Source organism: Geotrypetes seraphini, chromosome 14 (assembly GCF_902459505.1).
Source record: "Geotrypetes seraphini chromosome 14, aGeoSer1.1, whole genome shotgun sequence".
NCBI lineage: Eukaryota > Metazoa > Chordata > Amphibia > Gymnophiona > Dermophiidae > Geotrypetes > Geotrypetes seraphini.
The window spans coordinates 43,159,774-43,182,262 of record NC_047097.1 but is presented as its reverse complement, the minus strand read 5'-3'; the positions used below and the strand labels follow the sequence as shown (position 1 = coordinate 43,182,262).

General features: G+C 46.6%; 1 protein-coding gene across 4 annotated transcripts in view; it reads right to left on the bottom strand.

Moving 5' to 3' along the window:
* THSD4 (thrombospondin type 1 domain containing 4) overlaps positions 1-22,489 on the bottom strand; it is a 1,080,479-nt gene that overhangs the window by 69,112 nt on the left and 988,878 nt on the right. For all 4 annotated transcript variants that reach the window (XM_033919867.1, XM_033919866.1, XM_033919868.1 and 1 more), the window contains one exon: positions 4,723-4,819. In XM_033919867.1, the coding sequence (XP_033775758.1) occupies positions 4,723-4,819 (97 nt within the window). The remainder of the gene's footprint in view (positions 1-4,722; positions 4,820-22,489) is intronic.

The following is a 22,489-nucleotide window of genomic DNA, read 5'->3' as shown; positions in this document are numbered from 1 at the left end:
AGTTTGTTGTAAGTGCTAATGTTTGCTTGCAGTCATTGTTATTTAAGATGCTACTCTCTCATCCCGTATGTGCGCCAATGATAAAGATATTTTGTTAATTATTTCAAGGTTGTCAGGGGACTTTAGCGGGGTTGGATGATTGTATATCTAAAATACAGTATTGGTTGACGAAAACTAAATTGAAGTTAGACCATTAAAAATGGATTAACAATGGTTCTCTATATCAATATTTTTTCTGTCTAATCTGTAGTTAGATCTCAATGAAGAGATTTGAATCCCGGAAGTCATCTTGCTCAAGTCCCTAAATATGCAGAGTCAAGATTTGTTGGTACTGCTTTGTGGAATATTTGGTTAATGTGCCAGTACAGTCAAACCTCGGTTTGCGAGTAACGCGGTTTGCGAGTGTTTTGTAAGACGAGCAAAACATTCCTGCAAATTGTGCCTCGCAAACCGAGCATTGACTCGATTTACGAGGCCCTCCCCCCCCAGCAATCCGGTATCCCCCCTTCTCGCCTCGCACCCCCCCCCCACTATCTGTCATCCCCCGTCTGCGCGCCCAAACACAATCCCTTACCCTGATCTGGCAGCAGCACCAACGCACAGGACATGCCGGTGCCGGAGAATCCTCCCTCTTGCCTGGGTTGGGCCTTGAGCAAGAACCAGAAGGCCTTGTGCATGCGCAGATGCTCAAGGCCCAGCCCAGGCAAGAGGGAGGATTTTCCAGCACCGGCATGTCCTTTGCATTGGTGCCGGATCGGGGTAAGGGATTGTGTTTGGGTGGGGAGAGGGGGGCTGGATCGTGGGGAGAGGGGGCGCATGATGTGAGCGGGAGGGGGGGCGTTGCCATTTCTCAGGCGGGGGGCGATGCCGGTTCTCAGGGGTGTGTGGAGCAGCGCCGGTGGCCTCGGGGGTGGGGGGTAAAGTGGAACAGCACCAGTGACCTCGGGGGGGGGGGGGATGAATCAAGGGAGTTTCCCTTACTTCCAATGGGGAAACTCGCTTTGATATACAAGCAATTTGATTTACGAGCATGCTTCTGGAACAAATTATGCTCGTAAACCAAGGTTCCACTGTATTTAGGAAAGGCTTAATGATAGTTGTGCATGCGTGTGTGAGGTCAGCCTGTCAGAATACATTTCCTAATGAGCTGAAGGTATTAGGTTATTTATTGTTTCAGAAAAAAATTTAAGCACGCTTATTAAGAATTTATGTTGTTGCTATGTTTGTTAAGAATGTATTTTGGGCCGGGTACTCAGCTGACGGTGATGAGCTCACTGCACATAGAGTTATTCCTAAATATTCAAAACCTGACCCTGTCTGGGCTTTGGCTTTGAATATCTGGTTGGTTTTGAGTCAGCTAAAATACAGCTATCTAAATTGACATGGGGTAGCATATTTATTTATTTTGAGCTTTCATATACCATTTCTATTCTAAGCATTTTTCCCTATCTGTCCCGGTGGGCTCACACTCTACCTAATGTATCTGGGGCAATGGAGGATTAAGTGACCTGCCCAGGGTCACAAGGTGGTCCTATTTATGCACTAAACCTGGTCGCTTAAGGGCCGAATCTCAGCAAGTGCTGACTCCACCCCTGGAATGCCCCCAACATAGCCAGCTTTGAGTCAGACTATAAGGACCAGGTTTTATAAATGGCGCCTACATTGAGGACGCCTAGCAATGCCTAACTAATCCGCACACAACCCAAATTTAATTAGCTTATAGAAATAAACTAAAACAAAAATTAAGCAATTAAGAGTTCCATGTGGAACTCAAACTGGTGCCTAGCAATGCTTAAGTCCAGGAGCCCTCTGATGCCTTACGACACCTACCTGAAAAGTAGGCATGGTTAGGAGCAGGCTTGGTAGACTTAGGCGGTGCTAGGTGTCTGAGTTAGGCACCGCTAAAATAGGTGTGAGTCTATAAGCAGCGCCTAGAGACAACCATGCGGAGTGGCGCCTACAATGTAGACGCCACTTAGGCGTTATTTACAGAATCTGGCTCTAACTGCGAATTTCAGCGGCACTTAGGCCCAGATTCTATAAACTGTGTCTGAAGTTAGGTGCAGAGATCAGTGCGCCTAGCTAATCTAGGCATCTAACTTACCCCCTCCTCCTTTTACTAAGCCGTGGTAGAGGTTTCTACCATGGCCCAGAGCACTAAGGCCCAGATTCTGCAAAGTGCGTTCCGATTGTACATAAGAACATAAGAAATGCCTTCACCGGATCAGACCGAGGTCCATCTAGTCCGGTGCTCCGCACACGCGGCGGCCCATTTTGGTACTCCTTTCTGGAGACCCGACTTTACTGTATCCCTCAATATGATATGCAAGAAGGTGTGCATCCAACCTGCGCTTGAACCCCAGTACAGTAGTCTCCGCCACAACCTCCTCCAGGAGTGCATTCCAAGCACCCACCACTCACTGTGTGAAACAGAACTTCCTGACATTTGTCCTGAACCTGCTGCCGCTCAGTTTCAGGCTATGACCTCTTGTCCGTGTCACATCCGAGAATGTTAGCAATGCTGCTTCTTGGTCTATTATATCAAATCCTTTTAATATTTTAAAAGTCTCTAGCAAATCCCCTCTCAGTCTTCTCTTCTCGAGGGTAAACAATCCCAGTTTCCTGAGTCGTTCTTTGTAGCTCAAATTCTCCATTCCTTTGACAAGTTTCGTGGCTCGCCTCTGCACTTTCTCCAACAGAGTTATATCCCTCTTGAGGTATGGAGACCAGTGTTGGACACAATATTCTAAGTGCGGTCTGACCATTGTTCTATAAAGTGGCATTATGACATCTTCCGATCTACTCTTGATCCCCTTCTTAATTATGCCTAACATCCTGTTTGCTTTCTTCGCCGCCGCCACACATTGTACCGATGGCTTTAGGGTATTGTCAATCAGTACCCCCAAATCCTTTTCTTGTTCGCATTTTGCTAATGTCACCCCCAACATCTTATACTCGTGTTCTTTGTTTTTCCTTCCTAGATGCATCACCTTGCATTTGTTTATGTTAAAACTCATCTGCCACTTTGTCGCCCACGTTTCCAGCTGGTTCAAATCTTTCTGGAGGTCCTCGCAGTCCCTTTGAGAGCCAACCGCCCGACATAGTTTTGTATCATCTGCAAACTTTATTATATTGCATGTTGTTTCCTCTTCTAGGTCGTTTATAAAAATATTGAACAAGAACTGAGCCCTGGGGCACGCCGCTAGTCACTTTCTCCCAATCCGAAAATTTCCCATTTATGCTAACCCTCTGCCTTCTGTTTTCTAGCCATTTGCCGATCCATCTGTGCACTTCTCCTCCTATTCCATAGCTTAGTAGTTTCTTCATAAGCCTTGCATGTGGGACCTTATCAAACGCTTTCTGGAAGTCCAAGTAAATTATATCCACTGGATCTCCACTGTCCAAATGTTTGTTCACTTTCTCAAAGAATTGTAGTAAATTTGTCAAACATGACTTCCCTTTTCTGAAGCTGTGTTGACTAGCCCTTATTAAATTGTGATCCTCCAAATGTTGTACAATGTTATCTTTGTTTTCAGTGTTTCGATTATCTTCCCTGGAACCGATGTGAGGCTAATCAGCCAATTTGGATGCACGTTTTTTAACAAAATGCTCCCCAGGCAGGCTTTATATATTGAAGGCGCCTCTGGGAGCCTAGGGAGGCCGGCAAGACTGCCAAAGCTCGCTTAAGGCTAGGCGGTAGCCTTAGGCAGCCCTATGCATTTCCCTAGTAGAGTGGGAGACGCTTACAATGTAGGCCAGCAAAATGTTGGCCTACATTGTAAGTAAATGTGGCCGCTATACTTATCGTGGCAAGGTATCTCCCTGCCGCAATAGGCATAGTGGCCGCCTGCCTCCCCCCCCTCGATGATCAGTGGCAGAAGGGTACCCAACCCCTCCTGCTGGAAGAAGACCCCCCACCTCCTATAGGAGGGTGCCAACCACTCCTGCCAGAAGGCCAGCAGACATGCCTCGTCGAAATAAGGTGGGCCCACCCCTTTCCGGCACATCCCCAATAAGCCTAAGGCCTGATTGGCCCAGGCTCCTAGAGCACCCTCCTGCTGGTGATTGGGGAGTGGGGGAGGTCTTCTTCCGGCAGGAGTGGTTGGGCACCCTCCTGCCGGTGATCGCGGGGGCGGGGGGACATGTGGCTGCGGCCGTTATACTCACGGCAGAGAGATCCCTTACCGTGATAAGTGTAGCGGCCGCGTCTACACTAACCCGGTTCTGTAACTGGCATCTGTAACATGGACGTCGGTTACAGAATTGGGTTTTTTTAGGCGGACATAGACTCGATTCTGTATAAGATGCCCTTCCCGGGCGTCCTATACAGAATCTGGGCCTAAATGCTCTGATGCTCATAGAATTCTAATAGCTCTGCTGCTGTTCCAATGCTCATGGGGGGGAGGGGGGGAAGGGAGGGGATTAATGCCTGTTTCCAGATAATTACTGGGTGCCACCAATTACCTAGATATTCAATATGTGTTTCCAGATTAGGACTAGCATTGCTTGTATGAGTAAAATTAAGCCCATGGCAGTTGGCATCTTTAAAGTCACCGACTGCTACCAGATGAATATCAGGGCATAATTTATTAAGAATATTACTGTATTGAATAAAATAATTTACATATTATGAAGACATTAAAAAAAGCTTGGCATTATTATATGAAAAAGGCACAAAATATGTAATCTTGTATGAATGTCCATATACACTGAAAGGTTCACCTGGTCTTCTGTGTGGGGGTAACAGAGGCCTGATCACGTTTGCTCTTGGGATAATATACTCATAGTGCACCCCTGGGTTCAGCTGCTGATGTATCATCTAGAATGCAAATAGGAATAGGTTAACAAGCTCAGTGAGATCTTACAGTTTTCCATTAATGCTTTCTTAATGTACATTTTCTTCCCTGCACTGTGTTCAATTCAATTCAATTCAATGGGCTGGTGTTTTTAACAACATGGAAAATGTTAATAACATGTGCCATTTATTTTCATGTTATTATTGAATGAAAATGAGCACCAAAATATATAAAGCAAATAGGCAAAGTGAGAATAAAAAAGAGAACATAATAAAGTAAGAAAAGATTATTAAAAATCTCCAAAAATTTGAAAATATCAGGTATGGATTCTTTTGGAGGACAGTTCTTCAACAGATCTATGCGATACGTGATTTTTTTTTTTTTTTTTTTGGGGGGGGGGTGTGGAAATTCATCAATGTGCAGTAAAGTGAACCTGGGGGAGCCCAGTACTGCAGGTTGCTGAATCCCACAAAACCACAACCTGATACTCCTGGGCCACTAGCTCAGGGACCCTCCCTCCTTGTCCCCTACCTCTACCTATGGTTACCAGATTTTGCGGCCAAAAATTCTGGATGCATGGCCACACCCCATTCCACCTGCAGCCCCACCTTATAACACCCCATCCCTGCCCCATTCTGCCTCCAGTCTCGCCCTGTTCTGCCTCTAACCCCGTCCTGTTCCACCCCAGCTCCGCCCCCAGCAAGCTTTCCAAAACCCGGGCAAACTGCTGGGTTTTGGAAAATCCTTCTGGGCACCCGGACAGTCCTCTAAAAAGAGCCCATGTCCAGGGTTTCCTGGATGTCTGGTAACCCTACCTCTATCCCTACTGTACCATTTTCATTGGTGGTTCAGGGTCCAAGGGTCCAAGGGTCTTCTGGGGGTCCAAGGGGAGTTCTTCAGACAGAAGCCATGCCCAGTCACTCCTATCCTATTCATCAGTAGCTCCAAAATGACACAACTATTTCTAGGGAGTCAGATCTTCCATATAAGGAAAATCTGAGCCACTAACTGTAGTTGTGCCATTTTGGAGCTACCGATGAATAGGGTAGGAGTGACTGGGAATGGCTCATGCTCGAAGATCCACCACTTTGTACCACCAATGAAGATGGCATGGTGGAGACAGAAGTAGGGGAAGGGCTTTCAACTTCTGGGGGGGGGGGGGTCCCTGAGCTAGTAGCTCAATACTCCCGGATGGTAAAATAACCCCAGCAAAAAGCTGGTGTCATTCTTGTGGGTTTTAGGCCCCAACGCAACTTGCAGTTTATCACCACAGCTTGTGTTAGGAGGTCTTTTGAAATGTAATGCGATGCAAAACATGCACTTGCATACTTTGCATTTCATTACTTACTAACGTGTGGAAATTTAGCTATCACTGCGCTATTTTTAGAAAAGCAGGGTTGTTTAAATCACAGTAAATGCCAATTACCATGACTTAAAGCCCTAATGCCTCTTGATGAATTCCCCCCCTTAGAATACTGTACTTTTCATTTACATTGATATAGAATAAGAGCAACGTTTACAGGATTCCACTGACTCCTGACTTGGATATTATAGCTACAATATTCTTTTTTCCTGAATCCAATGCTGATATTTGCTAGTTTTGGGAAATATTCTTACTACAACTTTTTATTTTATTGCGTTATTTTCTTTTTTTTAATTCCCACTTTTCCTGTATTTTTTTTATCTGTTTCTGGGACCTTTGTTCTTCTTTATATTCATTCAGCAAAAACTACACTTAACTTTTTTAAATTATACCAGTAATACTGCACATCCTTTCAAAAGTGTGCGCTTTTCTTAGTTTTGTTGCTTAAGCATGAGAGAAAATCCACAAAATATTATCTATATGTATTGATCCCAAAAGCTAAACATAGAACCTCTCCATGCCATTAAAAGTGAATTTTACCTGTTTCAAATCTTTTTTTATTAAGTTTTATGAAATATTAAACAAACTAATCACAATTCTAAAAATAATTAAACATACTGTACATACAAATTAAGTCACTGTGTATGCACGAACCATTGTGCACACTGACAAACAAAAATAAGCAGAAAAACACAGAGGGCCATTTTCGATAGTGCGTCCAAGTCCAACTTTGAACGTTTCCCAGAAGATGTCCAAAAGTCAGAGCAGAGAAACGTCCATTTTTGAAACCATTAGACGCTCAAATTTTTTTTTTTTTTTTAAATCACCTACTTAGATGTCTTGGCCATTAGGACATCCAACCTTAGGACACCTAACTTTTTTGCCCATTTTTAACCACAAAAACATCCAAGCCCAAGTCATATGGATGTAGGAGGGGCCAACATTTATACTACACTTACCACACAGACATACCAGCAAAGCAGTGGGGCACTTTAGAGAGCACTGCTGTGAACTTCACATAAAGGGTGCCAGAGTTACATTTCACTATAACCTCCTTATAATGTATGGTGAGCGCTCCAAAACTCCCCCAAAACCTACTATACCCATGTATGTACCACTCCAATAGCCATTATATCTGCAGGTGGCACTTATCCTCTATAATAAAACCCTAAGCGTGCATGTGCACTTAGGAGGCCGTGATCCCTGCCGCCGTGCTGTGTGCTTCCGTGGCCATGTTCGATTTGCGTCATTTGCGGTGCATGTGGCGGTTTGAGCAGCGCCGAGAACAATGGCAGGAGGGTGTCCTTTGCAAGCGGACAGGGTGTGGGTGCTGCGAGGTGTCCAGCTGCTACTGCTGCACAGGGAAGTGGAGGGGGAGATGGAAAGGGGGCTGTGCTGGGGGCAGGCAGCAATCTTATGTTTGCTCGTGGGGAGGGGGAGACAGAAGGGGCCACGGAGAGACAGGCAGGCATGGCACAACAGAGAGAGATAGGCAGGCAGGGGGCCAGGGAGAGAGACAGAAAGAATGACAGACAGGAGAATGGAGGGGGAGCGGGAAAGGGGGCTTTTGGGGGGAGGGGTGTGCTGGGGGCAGGCAGCAATCTTGGTTTGCTCAGGGGGGGGGGGGAAAGACTGAAGGGTGCCATGGAGAGAGAGAGAAAGAAAGACAGACAGACAGTGGCCAAGGAGAGAGAGAGAAAGAAAGACAGACAGACACATCTATTCTAGCACCCGTTAATGTAACGGGCTTAAAGACTAGTATGGCAATATAGTAGTGGTTAGAGTGGCTTATGGGCCTGGGTCCTTCTCTCTATGGTTCACTAGCCCACCCACCAGGCTACTTGTGTGTTGCTCTACTAGGATTTCCCATACTAGATGCTGCTGATATAGATACAAATATGTACTGTTTCATTCTGATTTGGGTGTGTGTGAGGGGGTTAGTATCCACTGGGGGAGTGTGAGGGGGGTCATTACTTAATTCCTTCAGTGGTCATTTGTTCATTTTGGGTATCTTTTTGGCGCTTAGATGCTTCTAAAATAGGTCTAGCTCCAGACGTCTAAGTTCGATCCCGGATATCCTGGAAAAGGTTTCATTATTGCTGCAAGACATCCAAGTCTAAGCATGCCCAAAGCCTGTCCATAACATGCCTCCAATATGCACCCCTTGAATTGTGGAATCAAGACGTCCAGAGAGGTGGTTTTGAAAATCACCATGATATCCAATTACAGACCTATAGCCTCCATACCGTTATACATCAAGCTAATGGAAGGCCTCATAGCAAAACTTCTCACCGAATACTTCTCACCAAAACTTCTCACCGAATATACTCCACCCCTCACAATCAGGCTTCAGAGGCAACTACAGCATAGAAACATAGGTGTTGTTTAGCTGTGTCCCTCCTAGACACAGCTAAACAACACCTAAATAAAGGCAAAAAAATGCTACTCATACAATTCGATCACACAGTGGCATTTGACCTAGTAGATTACAACATCCTACGACAAACATTGGAGGCAATAGGAATCACAGGCAAAGTCTACATTTGGTTTGAAGGATTCCTTCGCTCAAGAAAATACAGAGTTAAAGCAAACAAGGAACAGTCGGAATCCTGGAACAACCCCTGCAGAGTCCCCCAAGGCTCCCTACCATCTCCAACACTCTTCAACCTTTACTTAGCCACACTTGGTACACACTTAGACAAAATAGGCATAACTTCATACAGCTATGCAGATGACATCGCCATCCTCCTGCCTTTTGACCAAACCAACCCCGACACAACAAACAAACTATACACTGCACTAGAAACAGTGTCAAAATGGATAAGAGACCACAAATTAAAGTTGAATCAAGACAAAAACAAATTCTTACTTCTAGAAAAAAACAAATAAGAACATAAGAACTACCATCTCCGGATCAGACCTTTGGTCCATCAAGTCCGGCGATCCGCACACGCGGAGGCCCAGCCGGGTGTACACCTAGCGTAATTTTAGTCACCCATATCTCTCTATGCCTCTCGTAAGGAGATGTGCATCTAGTTTGCTTTTAAATCCTAGAACGGTGGATTCCGCAATAACCTCCTCTGGGAGAGCATTACCACCACTTTCCGAGATTCACACTGGCTCCCAGTACAAGCCCGCATAAAATACAAATTCTATTGCACCCTATTCAAAACCCTAAATGGAAACGGACCAAGCTATCTGAGCAACTGCCTAATCAGGAAAAAACACATCCACACCAAGGAGAACTCATGCACACTTTACCCACCCCCCAATCAAAGCTATGCAAAGCAAAAAAATATGCGACGGACTATTAGCCACCAGAGCAGGGAAACTAGACTGCCACCTCTCCAATCTGCTGACTATAAAGCACAGTTACTTACCGTAACAGGTGTTATCCAGGGACAGCAGGCAGATATTCTTAACGCATGGGTGACGTCACCGACGGAGCCCCGGAACGGACACTTTTACTAGAAAGTTCTAGTTGGCCGCACCGCGCATGCGCGAGTGCCTTCCCGCCCGACGGAGGAGTGCGTGGTCCCCAGTTAAGATAAGCCAGCTAAGAAGCCAACCCGGGGAGGTGGGTGGGACGTAAAAATATCTGCCTGCTGTCCCTGGATAACACCTGTTACGGTAAGTAACTGTGCTTTATCCCAGGACAAGCAGGCAGCATATTCTTAACGCATGGGTGACCTCTAAGCGAACAGAGAGGGAAGGGGGGATGGTTGGCCATTAGGAAAATAAATTATGTAACACAGATTGGCCGAAGTGTCCATCCCGTCTGGAGAAGGTGTCCAGACAGTAGTGAGTAGTGAACGTGTGAACTGAGGACCAAGTGGCAGCCTTGCAGATTTCCTCGATGGGCCCACAGAAGCAGCCATAGCTCTGACCCTGTGGGCCGTGACAGCACCTTCCAGTGAGAGACTGGCCCGAGCATAACAGAACGCAATGCAGGCAGCAAGCCAGTTGGAAAGCGTCCGTTTAGAGACAGGACGACCTAGACGGTTAGGGTCGAAGGACAGAAAGAGCTGAGGGGACGAGCGGTGAGCCCTGGTAAAGTCAAGGGCACACTTACATTCCAGCGTGTGCAACGCCTGTTCCCCAGGATGAGAATGGGGCTTAGGGAAAAAGACAGGCAACACAATGGACTGGTTGAGGTGGAAGTCCGAGACCACCTTGGGAAGGAATTTAGGATGGGTACGCAGAACCACCTTGTCATGGTGAAAAACAGTGAAAGGTGGGTCGGCAACCAGTGCATGCAGCTCACTAACCCTCCTGGCAGAGGTGATGGCAATGAGGAAAAGCACCTTCCACATAAGAAATTTGAGCGAATTTGTGGCAAGAGGCTCAAAAGGAGGTTTCATGATGGCTGATAAAACCACATTCAGGTCCCAGACGACTGGAGGAGGCTTCAGAGGTGGTTTGATATTGAAGAGGCCTCTCATGAACCGGGAAACCAGGGGATGAGCCGTGAGAGGTTTTCCGAGGATAGGCTCATGAAACGCAGTGATGGCACTGAGGTGTACTCTGATTGACGTAGACTTGAGGCCAGCGTCGGATAGAGAGAGCAAATAGTCCAGTACAGTTTCCACCGCCAATGAGGTGGGATCGTGGTGATGTAGTAGACACCAAGAGGAGAACCGGGTCCACTTCTGATGGTAACATTGGAGGGTGGCCGGTTTCCTGGAGGCATCCAAAATATGACGGACAGGCTGAGACAGATTCTCTGGAGAGGTCAGCCCGAGAGAAACCAAGCTGTCAGGTGGAGCGAGGACAGATTGGGATGCAATAGAGACTGATGCTGCTGTGTAAGTAGAGTAGGAAACACAGGAAGAGGAATGGGTTCTCTGGAGCTTAGCTGGAGCAGGAGGGAGAACCAGTGTTGGCGAGGCCACCGAGGGGCGATGAGAATCATGGTGGCTCTGTCCCTGCGGAGTTTGAATAACGTCCGCAACATCAGAGGCAGTGGAGGAAAGGCATAGAGGAACCGATCCGTCCAGTTGAGCAGGAATGCATCCGGGGCCAGACGATGAGGAGAGAAGAGTCTGGAACAGAAATGGGGCAGCTGATGGTTGTGAGGAGCTGCAAAGAGGTCCACCTGAGGAGTGCCCCACCGAGCAAAGATGGAGCGGAGTGTGGGAGGGTCCAGAGTCCACTCGTGAGGTTGAAGGATGCGGCTGAGATTGTCGGCCAGGGAGTTCTGTTCGCCCTGGATATAGACAGCCTTGAGGAAGAGACTGTGGGTCGTGGCCCAGGTCCAGATGCGGATGGCCTCCTGAGAGAGGAGGGGAGATCCGGTGCCGCCTTGCTTGTTTATGTAGTACATGGCGACTTGGTTGTCTGTGCACAGGAGAAGAACCTGAGGGTAGAGAAGGTGCTGGAAGGCCTTGAGAGCATAGAACATGGCCCTGAGTTCCAGGAAATTGATGTGATGTTGACGCTCCTGAGGGGTCCAGAGTCCCTGGGTGCGAAGATCTCCCAGGTGAGCTCCCCATGCATAGGGGGAGGCATCTGTGGTTATGATCATGGAGTGAGGGGGTAGATGAAAGAGTAGACCCCTGGAAAGATTGGAGGAGTTCAACCACCATTGAAGAAATTGCTGAAGAGACGATGTCACAGAGATGGGATGAGAAAGAGGATCCGTGGTCTGTGACCATTGGTTGGCTAGGGTCCATTGAGGTGTCCTGAAGTGGAGTCGCTCATGGAGAAGCACATGGACCGTCAAGGCCATGTGGCCAAGGAGGACCATCATTTGCCGAGCTAGAATGGAGTGATGAAGGAGCACCTGACGGCAGAGGTGGAGCAGGGTCTGTTGGCGGTCGGAGGGGAGAAACGCCCTCATCAGAGTGGTGTCGAGAACGGCTCCAATGAACTGGAAATGGAATCGCTGTGTGGGAAGCAGATGCGACTTGGGGTAGTTGATCTCGAACCCCAGGAGATGGAGGAAGGAGATGGTGTGCTGAGTGGCTTGTAGCACAAGTGGAGACGTAGGTGCTTTCACCAACCAATCGTCCAAGTAGGGGAACACCTGGAGGTTGTGAGATCTGAGAAAGGCACTTGGTGAACACCCTGGGCGATGATGCGAGGCCAAAGGGTAGCACTTTGTACTGATAGTGGCGGTGCTGTATCTGAAATCGGAGGTAGCGACGTGAAGACAGATGAATTGGAATGTGAGTGTAGGCCTCTTTGAGGTCTAGGGAACATAGCCAGTCGTGTTGAGAGAGAAGAGGGTAAAGCGTGGCCAGGGAGAGCATTCTGAACTTTTCCTTGACCAGACACTTGTTGAGGTCGGAGATCGAGGATGGGACGGAGGTCTCCTGTCTTCTTGGGAACCAGGAAGTAGCGGGAGTAGAATCCCTGACCCCTTTGGTCTGAGGGTACCTCTTCGATGGCGTTGAGAAGAAGGAGGGAGTGGACCTCCCTCAGGAGGAGGGAGGATTGGGAGGAGTGGAAAGCAGACTCTATGGGAGAACTGTCTGGTGGAAGAGTCTGGAAGTTGAGAGAGTAGCCGTGGCGACCCACTGGTCTGATGTGATGACCTCCCAACGGCTGAGGAAAAGTTGGAGGCGTCCTCCGATAGGCTGAGGAAGAGGCAATGATGGAGGGAGACTGGCTATGCCCTGGAGAAAGGAGTCAAAAGGGTTTAGATGGTTTTGACGGAGGAAGAGGCTTGGCAGGCTGGTGAGACTGGGAGCGAGCCTGAGTTTGATGTTGGTGACGAGGTCGGCGAGGCTGCTGTTGTGGCGGGTTGAGAGGTCTGGCCGAGAACCTGCGCTGGTAGGAAGACTGCAGTCTGTAGGGGCGAGCAGGCGGAGTCTTCTTTTTAGGTTTCACCAGAGTATCCCACCTGAGATCCCACCGAGTATCCCACCAGAGTATCCAGAGGATCCCAGTATCCCACCAGAGGATCCCACCAGTATCCCACCAGAGTATCCCACCAGTATCCCACCAGAGGATCCCACCAGAGTATCCCACCGAGAGTTTCTGGGTTGTTGAGTCCAGGGACTCCCCGAAGAGTTCATCACCAAGACAAGGTGCGTTAGCCAGGCGATCTTGATGGTTGATGTCAAGGTCAGAAACCCTCAGCCAGGCCAGACGCCGCATGGCAACAGCCATGGCAGATGCTCGAGAGGTCAGCTCAAACGAGTCATAAATGGAAGTCATAAATGGAAGACTGCTTGAATTTCCGGAGTTGGAGCAGACTGGAAATTTGCTGTTGGAAGAGGGGGACCTTACGTTCAGGGATGTATTTTTGTAAGGCGGAGAGTTGTTGCACCAGATGCTTCATGTAGAAGGAGAAGTGAAAGGTGTAATTATTTGCCCTGTTGGCCAGCATCGCATTCTGGAAAAGGCGCTTGCCAAACTTATCCATACTTAAGGAATTCCTTGGGAGGTTGCTCAAAGTCTAGGGCATCGAGAAAAGCCTGGGACTTTTTAGAGTCGGACTCTAAGGGAATGGAAAGAGCCGCCTATATCTCCCTGAGGAATTTGGTGAAAGAGGACTGTTCGGGTTTCGAACTGGTATCAGCCACCGAGGGTTCCTCGTCTGTCGATGAAGCGTCTTCCTCGGTACCGGGTGGGGATTCTTCCCATAAGTCCGGGTCCCTGATGTCAGGGTGCGCACGGCAGGACGTCGGTGTGGAGGGCTCGGTATGGCGGGTCTTGGAGAGAGACTTGCCGGAGCGTACCGAGGCGGTACCGGGAGAGGAAGACCGGCACCATTCCGGGTGCCGGGAAGGGTCGGTATCAGAGCGGGCCTGCACCGTAGGATGGGAACGGTGTGGTTCAGCCGAGAGCACTGGCATGGAAGTGTTGAGCGGTACCGAGGGGGTCGACACTGATGGGACCGTGCGAGGCTCGGACCGGTCCTGCACCGGAAGGTGTGGGGCCAACATTGCTGGCAACAGGTGCTGGAGTTGTTGCTGCAGCAGCTGTTGCAACTGAGTTTGGAGTATGGCTGCGATGCGGTATTCCAGGGGAGGCACCGGTACCGCTTTTTTCTTTTTCAGTACCATAGGTGCCGCTCCACGCTCCGGCGATGAGGAGGCTGATGATGAGGCACTCACCGATATTGGAGCGGAGCGTTTGTGGGGTCGGCGCGATGCCGGGAGGACTGGAGACGCAACCGTGGCAGGAGGGCGCTCAAGGGAAGTGGAAGGCTTCTTAGCCGGCTTACCTGGGGCCAGCGACCCCGAAGAAGGATCCGGTGGCGTCAAAGTAGTCGGTGCCGACTTTTGAGGTGCTGTCGATGTCGCGGCAGGTTCCATGGCAGATCCGGTACTGAAAATAATATTTTGCTGGATCTGCCTATTTTTCAATGTGCGCTTTTTAAGAGTGGCACAGCGGGTGCAGGTGTCAGCCCGATGATCCGGACCAAGCACTTCAGGCACCAATTGTGCGGGTCGGTGAGGGAGATCGGGCGTGCACACCGCTGACACTTCTTAAAGCCCGCCTGAGGGGGCATGAAGGGAAACACGGCCTCCGCAAAATCGAAGACGGAGGCCTGTATGGTGGCAACAGGCCCCGCCGGGGTCGGCCTGAAAAATAAAGAAAAATCGACAATTTTTTTTTTTTTGAAAATAAAAAGGGAAGTAACCCGAAGGGAAAAAGAGAAAAAGAACGAAAATTTACACGAGCGGGAAGGCAGGAACTGACTTTTCAACGGCCGTTGAAAACACATGCGTCTTCTTCGCTCCACGGAAACGAAGAAAGTGGGGACCACGCACTCCTCCGTCGGGCGGGAAGGCACTCGCGCATGCGCCACCGCGCATGCGCGAGTGCCTTCCCGCCCGACGGAGGAGTGCGTGGTCCCCAGTTTCTTTCTAGTAAACTTTCTAGTAAAAGTGTCCGTACTGGTGCTCCGTCGGTGACGTCACCCATGCGTTAAGAATATGCTGCCTGCTTGTCCTGGGATAATGCCCAACTACAAAACATTCAGGAAAGAACTTAAAACTTTTCTATTCAAGAAATTTGTCAAATGATCTAACTAAACCTGATCGATCCTCCACAGATCCCGACGCATAAAACATCTATTAACCATGTATTCTCCCTGGAAATGCCCAGGCCAACTCTTGTAAACCGCCTAGAACTGAAAGGTATTGACGGGATAGAAGACATCATTGTAATGTAATGTAATGTAATTTAGGTGCCATTTACATAGTTGCAGCTAGTAGTGCCTATGTAAAAACTTGGGTGTCTGAAATGTAGGCGAGGCTTTAAAAGGCCTATATTTTAGGCGCCTAAGTTTTGGAAGAATCATGCTAGTGGAGGCACTCCACCCATAGAAACACCCACTTAGGCGTTAGGTGCCTATCCGATTCTATAAAAAATATCCGATAGCCACCTATCTTTTATAGAATCGGATATCACCTTTTATATTGTTTTTAGATGCGTGTATGTAATTTTATTGTATATGTTGTTTTGTGCTCTGTCTTGATAAAATCGGAATATAAATAAACAAACAAGCAAACCCAATTAAAATATTTTCCAAATTATTGAGGCTATTAAGGGTATTTTGCCAATGAACCCCCTTCTTTACAAAGCCGCTCTAGCATTTTTAGTACCAGCCGCCACAGTAACAGCTCCGACGTTCATAGGAATTCTACATTTCCCCTATCCCATCCCCGCAAGTTTTGTTGCTGTCTCTGTCCCATTAAATATTTGGACACCAGTGTTTTTAGCTGGTATTTCTCCAACTTGAATGTCTATGTCCCAGCATATACCGGTAGATCTATGTGTGCCTCCCATTTTAAGAAACCTGGACCTCTGTTTTCCTAAGCTAAAACAGAACCTGATATCATTTGCCAGTATTTCTTTTAGGGGGTGTTGGGGGGGAGGAACACTAGGCGATGGAGGGGGCAGAAAATGAGCACCTTTAAATAACCTATTGTAGACGTCTCCAAGAGCAGCTGAAAATCCAAACACCGATCTCATTGGTTTGCATTCCCGATCTCATTGGTTTGTATAATTTAGTTCCACCCAGTGGCATAGCGAGGGTGAGAGGTGCCTGGGGCAATGCCCCCCCCCGCCCTTATCTCCGCCCCCCTGCTCCTTCCCTGCTCCCGCCTGCCACATGCCCCTTCCTTCCACACCTCTAGTTGAGGTTGTTGCTCATGGTGGTCAACAACGTGCTCCTCGTGATCCCGTTGGTTCTCCCTCTGATATAACTTCCTATGCGCGGCACCCAGAAGTGATGTCATCGGGAGAGCTGATGGGGTCGCGAAGAGCATGTTGTTGACTGCCGCGAACATTTTCAACTAGAGATATGGGGGAAAGGAAAGGGGGCACGTATGTGGAGGGGAGGAATGGGAAAAGGTGGGGGGCGGAGAAATGTCAGCACCCCCACCAACATGGTGCCCGGGGCATACCACCCACTCGCCCCCCCCTTACTATGCCACTGGTTCCACCCCAGTCCTGCCTCAAACAAGCCCAGATCACACTCATTGTCATGATTTGCACATGTATATCCCATCTTTGTCAATCAGGATTTAAATAGTATGCGATATACGCATTTTTATGTCACTTTATGCACATTGAAATCACAAATAGGGCTGCTAAAATAACACCATTATGTACTGCAGATATGCAAAGTACAATATATCTGTAGAACAAAGGATTTTTTCCTAAAATGTTCTCATATTCAATATTACCCCCAAGTAATAATTTCTACATACAGGGAGTAATTTTATAACAGAGCACTGAGCTGAATAAGGTAGGAAAGTGCCTATTTGTCTATCTATAATACTAAAACAAATCTGGCAGACCGGATCTCCTGCAAGCCCAAATGTCAGCATGAGCTTTACATGTTGATACACATATTTAATCAAATATGCATGTAAATCTTGACTGAATTCATGAAAGCTTGGGACAGGCACGTGGGATCTCTCAGGGAAATGAGGAGATAGTGGATGCTGTGGATGGGCAGACTGGATGGGCCATTTGGCCTTTTTCTGCCATCATGCTTCTATGTTTCTATAGGCTCTATGACTTCACCATGCAAGTGTAAATAGCTTCAGCCTATTGGGAGAGGAGGAGGTAGCGGACGCTGCGGTTGGGCACTGGATGGATCATTTGGCTTTTATCTGCTATTCTTTTTCTATGTGACTCAACCCACACATCATCTAAATTTAATCCCTGAGCAGGTACATTGCAACTCTGCCCCCAGGAATGCCCCCACATAAATCACATAAAAGAAGTGCAGTCTTTCCATAGGCCTATTTCTTATGCATGTTAGGGCCTTTTCAGACCCGCCCTGTTTCACCCACATCACACCATAGCCCCACCCCCTTAACCTGTTCTCATTTGTTGAGAGGGCATCTGCGCATGCAATGGGATGATGTCACATGCACGTGTGCGTGATGTCATCATGTTGAATCAGCGCATGCATGGATGCCCTCTCAACGCGGCCCCAAAGAAGAAGCTTTTCAAAACCTGGGCTTCCATCTGAGGGTCATCAAGGAACTGAAAGCGACCATAGCTGAACTGCTTCAACTAATAGCCAATCTGTCGATCAAATCGGGAAAGATTCTGGAGGACTGGAAGGTGGCGAATGTTACGCAGATCTTCAAGAAAGGTTCAAGGGGAGATCCGGGAAACTACAGACCGGTGAGTCTGACCTCGGTACTGGGAAAGATGGTAGAGTCGCTGATAAAGGACCGCATCATTGATCACCTTGACGCGGGCTGATGAGGACCAGTCAGCACGGTTTTAGCAAAGGCAGATCATGTTTGACGAACTTGCTGCATTTCTTTGAGGGAGTAAACAGACAGATAGACAAAGGCGACCCGGTCAACATTGTATATCTGGATTTTCAGAAAGCATTTGACAAGGTTCCACATGAACAACTACTTCAGAAAATTGCGAGCCATGGAATCGAGGGTGAAATACGTGGATTAAAAACTGGCTGGAGCATAGGAAACAGAGAGTGGGGGGGTAAATGGACAATGCTCAGACTGGAAGAGCGTCACCAGTGGGGTGCCACAGGGCTCAGTGCTTGGACCCGTGCTCTTCAACATCTTTATAAATGATCTGGACATTGGTACGACGAGTGAGGTGATTAAATTTGCGGATGATACAAAGTTCTTCAGAGTAGTGAAGACGCAGGGGGATTGCAAAGATCTGGAACGTGACATAATCAGGCTCGAGAAATGGGCATCGACATGGCAAATGAGGTTCAACGTAGATAAGTGTAAAGTGATGCATGTCGGTAACAAAAATCTCATGCATGAATACAGGATATCTGGGGGCGGTACTTTGAGAGACCTCCCAGGAAAGAGACTTGGGCGTTCTGATCGACAAATCAATGAAGCTGTCTACGCAATGTGTGGCGGCGGCGAAAAGGGCAAACAGAATGCTAGGAATGATAAAGAAGGGGATCACAAACAGATCAGAGAAGGTTATCATGCCGCCGTACCGGGCCATGGTGCGCCCTCACCTGGAATACTGTGTCCAGCACTGGTCACCGTACATGAGGAAGGACACGGTACTACTCGAAAGGGTCCAGAGAACAGCAACTAAGATGGTTAAGGGGCTGGAGGAGCTGCCGTACAGCAAAAGATTAGAAAAACTGGGCCGCCTCTTCCTCAAACAGAGGAGATTGAGAGGGGACATGATCAAAACATTCAAGGTACTGATGGGGATAGATTTAGTAGATAAGGACAGGTTGTTCACCTTCTCCAAGGTAGGGAGAACAAGAGGGCACTCTCTAAAATTGAAAGGGGATAGATTCCGTACAAACATAAGGAAGTTCTTCTTCAACCAGAGAGTGGTAGAAAACTGGAACGCTCTTCTGGAGTCTGTCATAGGGGAAAACACCCTTCAGGGATTCAAGACAAAGTTAGACAAGTTCCTGCTGAACCAGAGCGTACGCAGGTAGGGCTAGTGTCAGTTAGGGCGCTGGTCTTTGACCAGAGGGCCACCGCGTGAGCAGACTGCTAGGCACGATGGACCACAGGTCTGACCCAGCAGTGGCAATTCTTATGTTCTTATGACCTTCTGTTGTGCTGGAGTGACATTATGGAATTTGCTGGTAGGGCAGTTGAGAAAATGCACTGATAGAGGAACTTTTAGGAAGCTCCTCAAAACACAATTGTTTGTCAATGCTTTTTGATAGGGTCCGATTTGTCCTGTTTAAGGAATTACATTATATTTAAATTTTAGATGTTGTGTTCCTTTTTTGTGCTGTTTGATGTATGTGCTTATTTGTAAACCGCCTAGGAATTAGATGGTATAGAAACTTTTAAAATAAATAAATAAGTCATAATTTCTATTATTTCAGTTCAGCAAGAAATAGGTTTCAATTTATCTCAAACACCATTGACTAACACACATTCCTGACAGGAGCCATACTACAGACAACAAAATATCATGACCCTATACTGTATCTTTCAAATACCTTTTTCCCTGGCATAAAACAAACTTTGGAAAAAGGGGCTTATCTTAAGCCTCATGTGGTAGTTACAAGTATTGGACTTTTTCCAGTTCTTGATGGGAAAAAAATGTATGGTAAAGAGCAAAATCCTGCTGAGCAGCTGAACAACATCTGGAGAAAGTCCAGTTTAAGGAAAATAAGGAAAACACATATCTTCTGCCTTCACTCGAGACCTGGTTCTACTGGGTCAGCTCTTAGTATTTAGACATCCTATGATCTTGGCCAATTTGCAGAGACAGGCAAAGAGTAATGTGTACAGTCATAAATTCTGCTGGACTCCAGGGATTCAATAGAGTGTTGTCATATATTTATTATTCTTGAACTGATTTAAAAGAAACTGAACCCATCACGCACACTGTATAAACTTTCTAAAGTCCATATGGCGAACAGTAATACCCACCCTGTATCAATTACGTATAAGTGATGGCTTGTACTAAAAGAGGCCCTTATTATATCACTTTATATTGACCCATTTTTTTGCAGTCATCCCTGTATCTGAATGTGTTTTCCTTATCTTCTTCCTCTCTATGCTCCCTGCTTCATCCTCCCAGCTGAAGGAGTCGGACTGCTCTCAGTTCCCTTGCAACCAGGGGCTAGAAAGGAAGTTTCCTCCCAAGATAAAAGCCTTCAGGGGTTACCACACTTTCATTAACTGCTTTCCCTCCCTCCCCAAAGCCTAGTGCATCATTTCTGTGACATGTGAGACAGGATATTTAAATCCAGGTTACTCTTGGCTCTGTCTGTGCACATATTCACATAGGCCCTTTTACTAAGCTGCGCTAAGCACTGGAAGTAATTTTTTTGGATTTGCATGTGCTATCCATGTGCTAAAAAAATAGAATTTAGTTTTTAGTGCTGAGGACAGGTCTGGGGGCAGACAGCAGTAATCAATTAGTATAGCTACATTACCTAGCGTAAGAGTCCTTACTACCTACAAAATAGATGGTAGTTGGGGCTCCGGTGCTAATGTCCATATGCGAACAGGAAAATTAGCATGTGACCATTAATTCAGAAAATAGAAAATGCTACCATTTTATCCCTGCGGTAAAAATGGCCTTAGTGTGTGGGAAAACTGCAGAGGAAAACACTAAGGCCAAGTTTTACTGCACTTTGATGAAAGAGCCCCATAATTAAAAAGCCTGAATAGCAGTAGCCAAATTTTTACAATTTTATAGGTGAAAAGGAGGTGATGAGAAGAGGTTATTATAGAATTACATAGATATATGATGGAAGATAAAAAGCCAAATGGCCCGTTCAGTCTGCCCATCCACAGCATCTCCTATCTCCTCCTCTCCCTAAGATATCCAATGTGCCTGTCCCACGTTTTCCAAGTTTATTAAATCCAAGTTTTATTAAAACTTGATGTACCCCAATGAGCGTGGGCAAGAAATGAATTTATTGCATTGTTGTTTCTGTTCTGCATTGACTTCTCAATAATGATGATTAAAAAAAAAAAAACAACAACTTGATATATCGCTTAAAATAACTTGAATTCAGACACAGTCTTTGTCTCTACTATCTCTTCTGGGAGACTATTCCACACATCTACCACCCTTTCTGTAGATTACTCCTGAGCCTATCACCTCTTTATTTCATCCTATGCCCTCTCATTCTAGAGCTTCCATTCAAATGAAAGAGATTTGCCTTAAGTGCATTTATGCCACATAGGTACTTAAACGTCTCTGTCATATCTCCCCTCTCCCGCCTTTCCTCTAAAATATACATATTGAGATTTTTAAGTATGTCCCTGAATGCCTTATGACGATGACCATCAACCATTTTAGTTGCCTTCCTTTGCTACGTAGGCATTGGTTGGAATTGGTGGCATTGTATAATCCTATAAATTGCATTTTAATTTTTGTTTAATTTTTTTAAATCTTGTTCTTCAATCAGTTACATTGGGAATGTTTAGAATACCAGCACATATGCACATAAATGTCCAAAATCTGTCCAAGCACTAGTGTGTAAATAGCATATACTTTACAGCTAGGTGTACACATGGGCAGATTCTGGGTGGAGTACGGGCAGGACACCTACTTAGCCATGTACCTCCACTTTCTGTAAATGGCACTCAAAAGTGCAGGTACAAATTTGGGCATGCACCCAATTTGCAGATGCAATTTAATTGAATAACGAGCCAGTTTGCACCAACATTTGGGCATTACCAATCAACTACTGACACTAATTGGCAACATTTTGAATTTACGCATGTATCTTCTAGTTGGTATTCTATAACAATGCGTACATACATTTTGAAAGCAGCAAAACAAAAAAAAAATTGTGGAACAGAAGATCAGATGTACCAGCTTGTAATTTAATAAGCATCCAAATAACTTTAAAACAATAATCTTAAAAGCAAACCACAAAGAGTGCATACAGACACAAGTGACCCACCACAGATCGTGTTTCGGCAAATATAAATGCCTTCCTTAGGGGTCTTAAGGGGACCACAAAAAATCCAAGTAGTTAAGAGGCTTGTGTGCTGTGTTGCTGTTTGTAGCCTCTTAACTACTTGGGTTTTTTGTGGTCCCCTTAAGACCCCTGAGGAAAGCATTTTTGTTTTGCTGAAACACGGCCTGTGTTGGGTCATTTGTATTTTGAGTCACTTGTGTCTGTATGTACTCTTTGTGGTTTGTTTTTAAGTTATTTGGAGACTTATTAAACTACAAACTGGTACATCCGTTCTTCTGTTCCACAAATTTTTTGTTGTTTTGCTGCTTCATTTCCTTTGTGGAACCTTTTGATGCTATTTGGATTTTATTGTTTTGTCACATAAATTTTTAAGCACACAACCGAAAAGGGGGTGTAAATATGGGAGAAGCGTGGATGGGTCAGGGGTGTTCACTTCGGATGCACGCAGTATTATAGATTAAGGAAGATCTGCACCTGATTTAGGTTTTATAC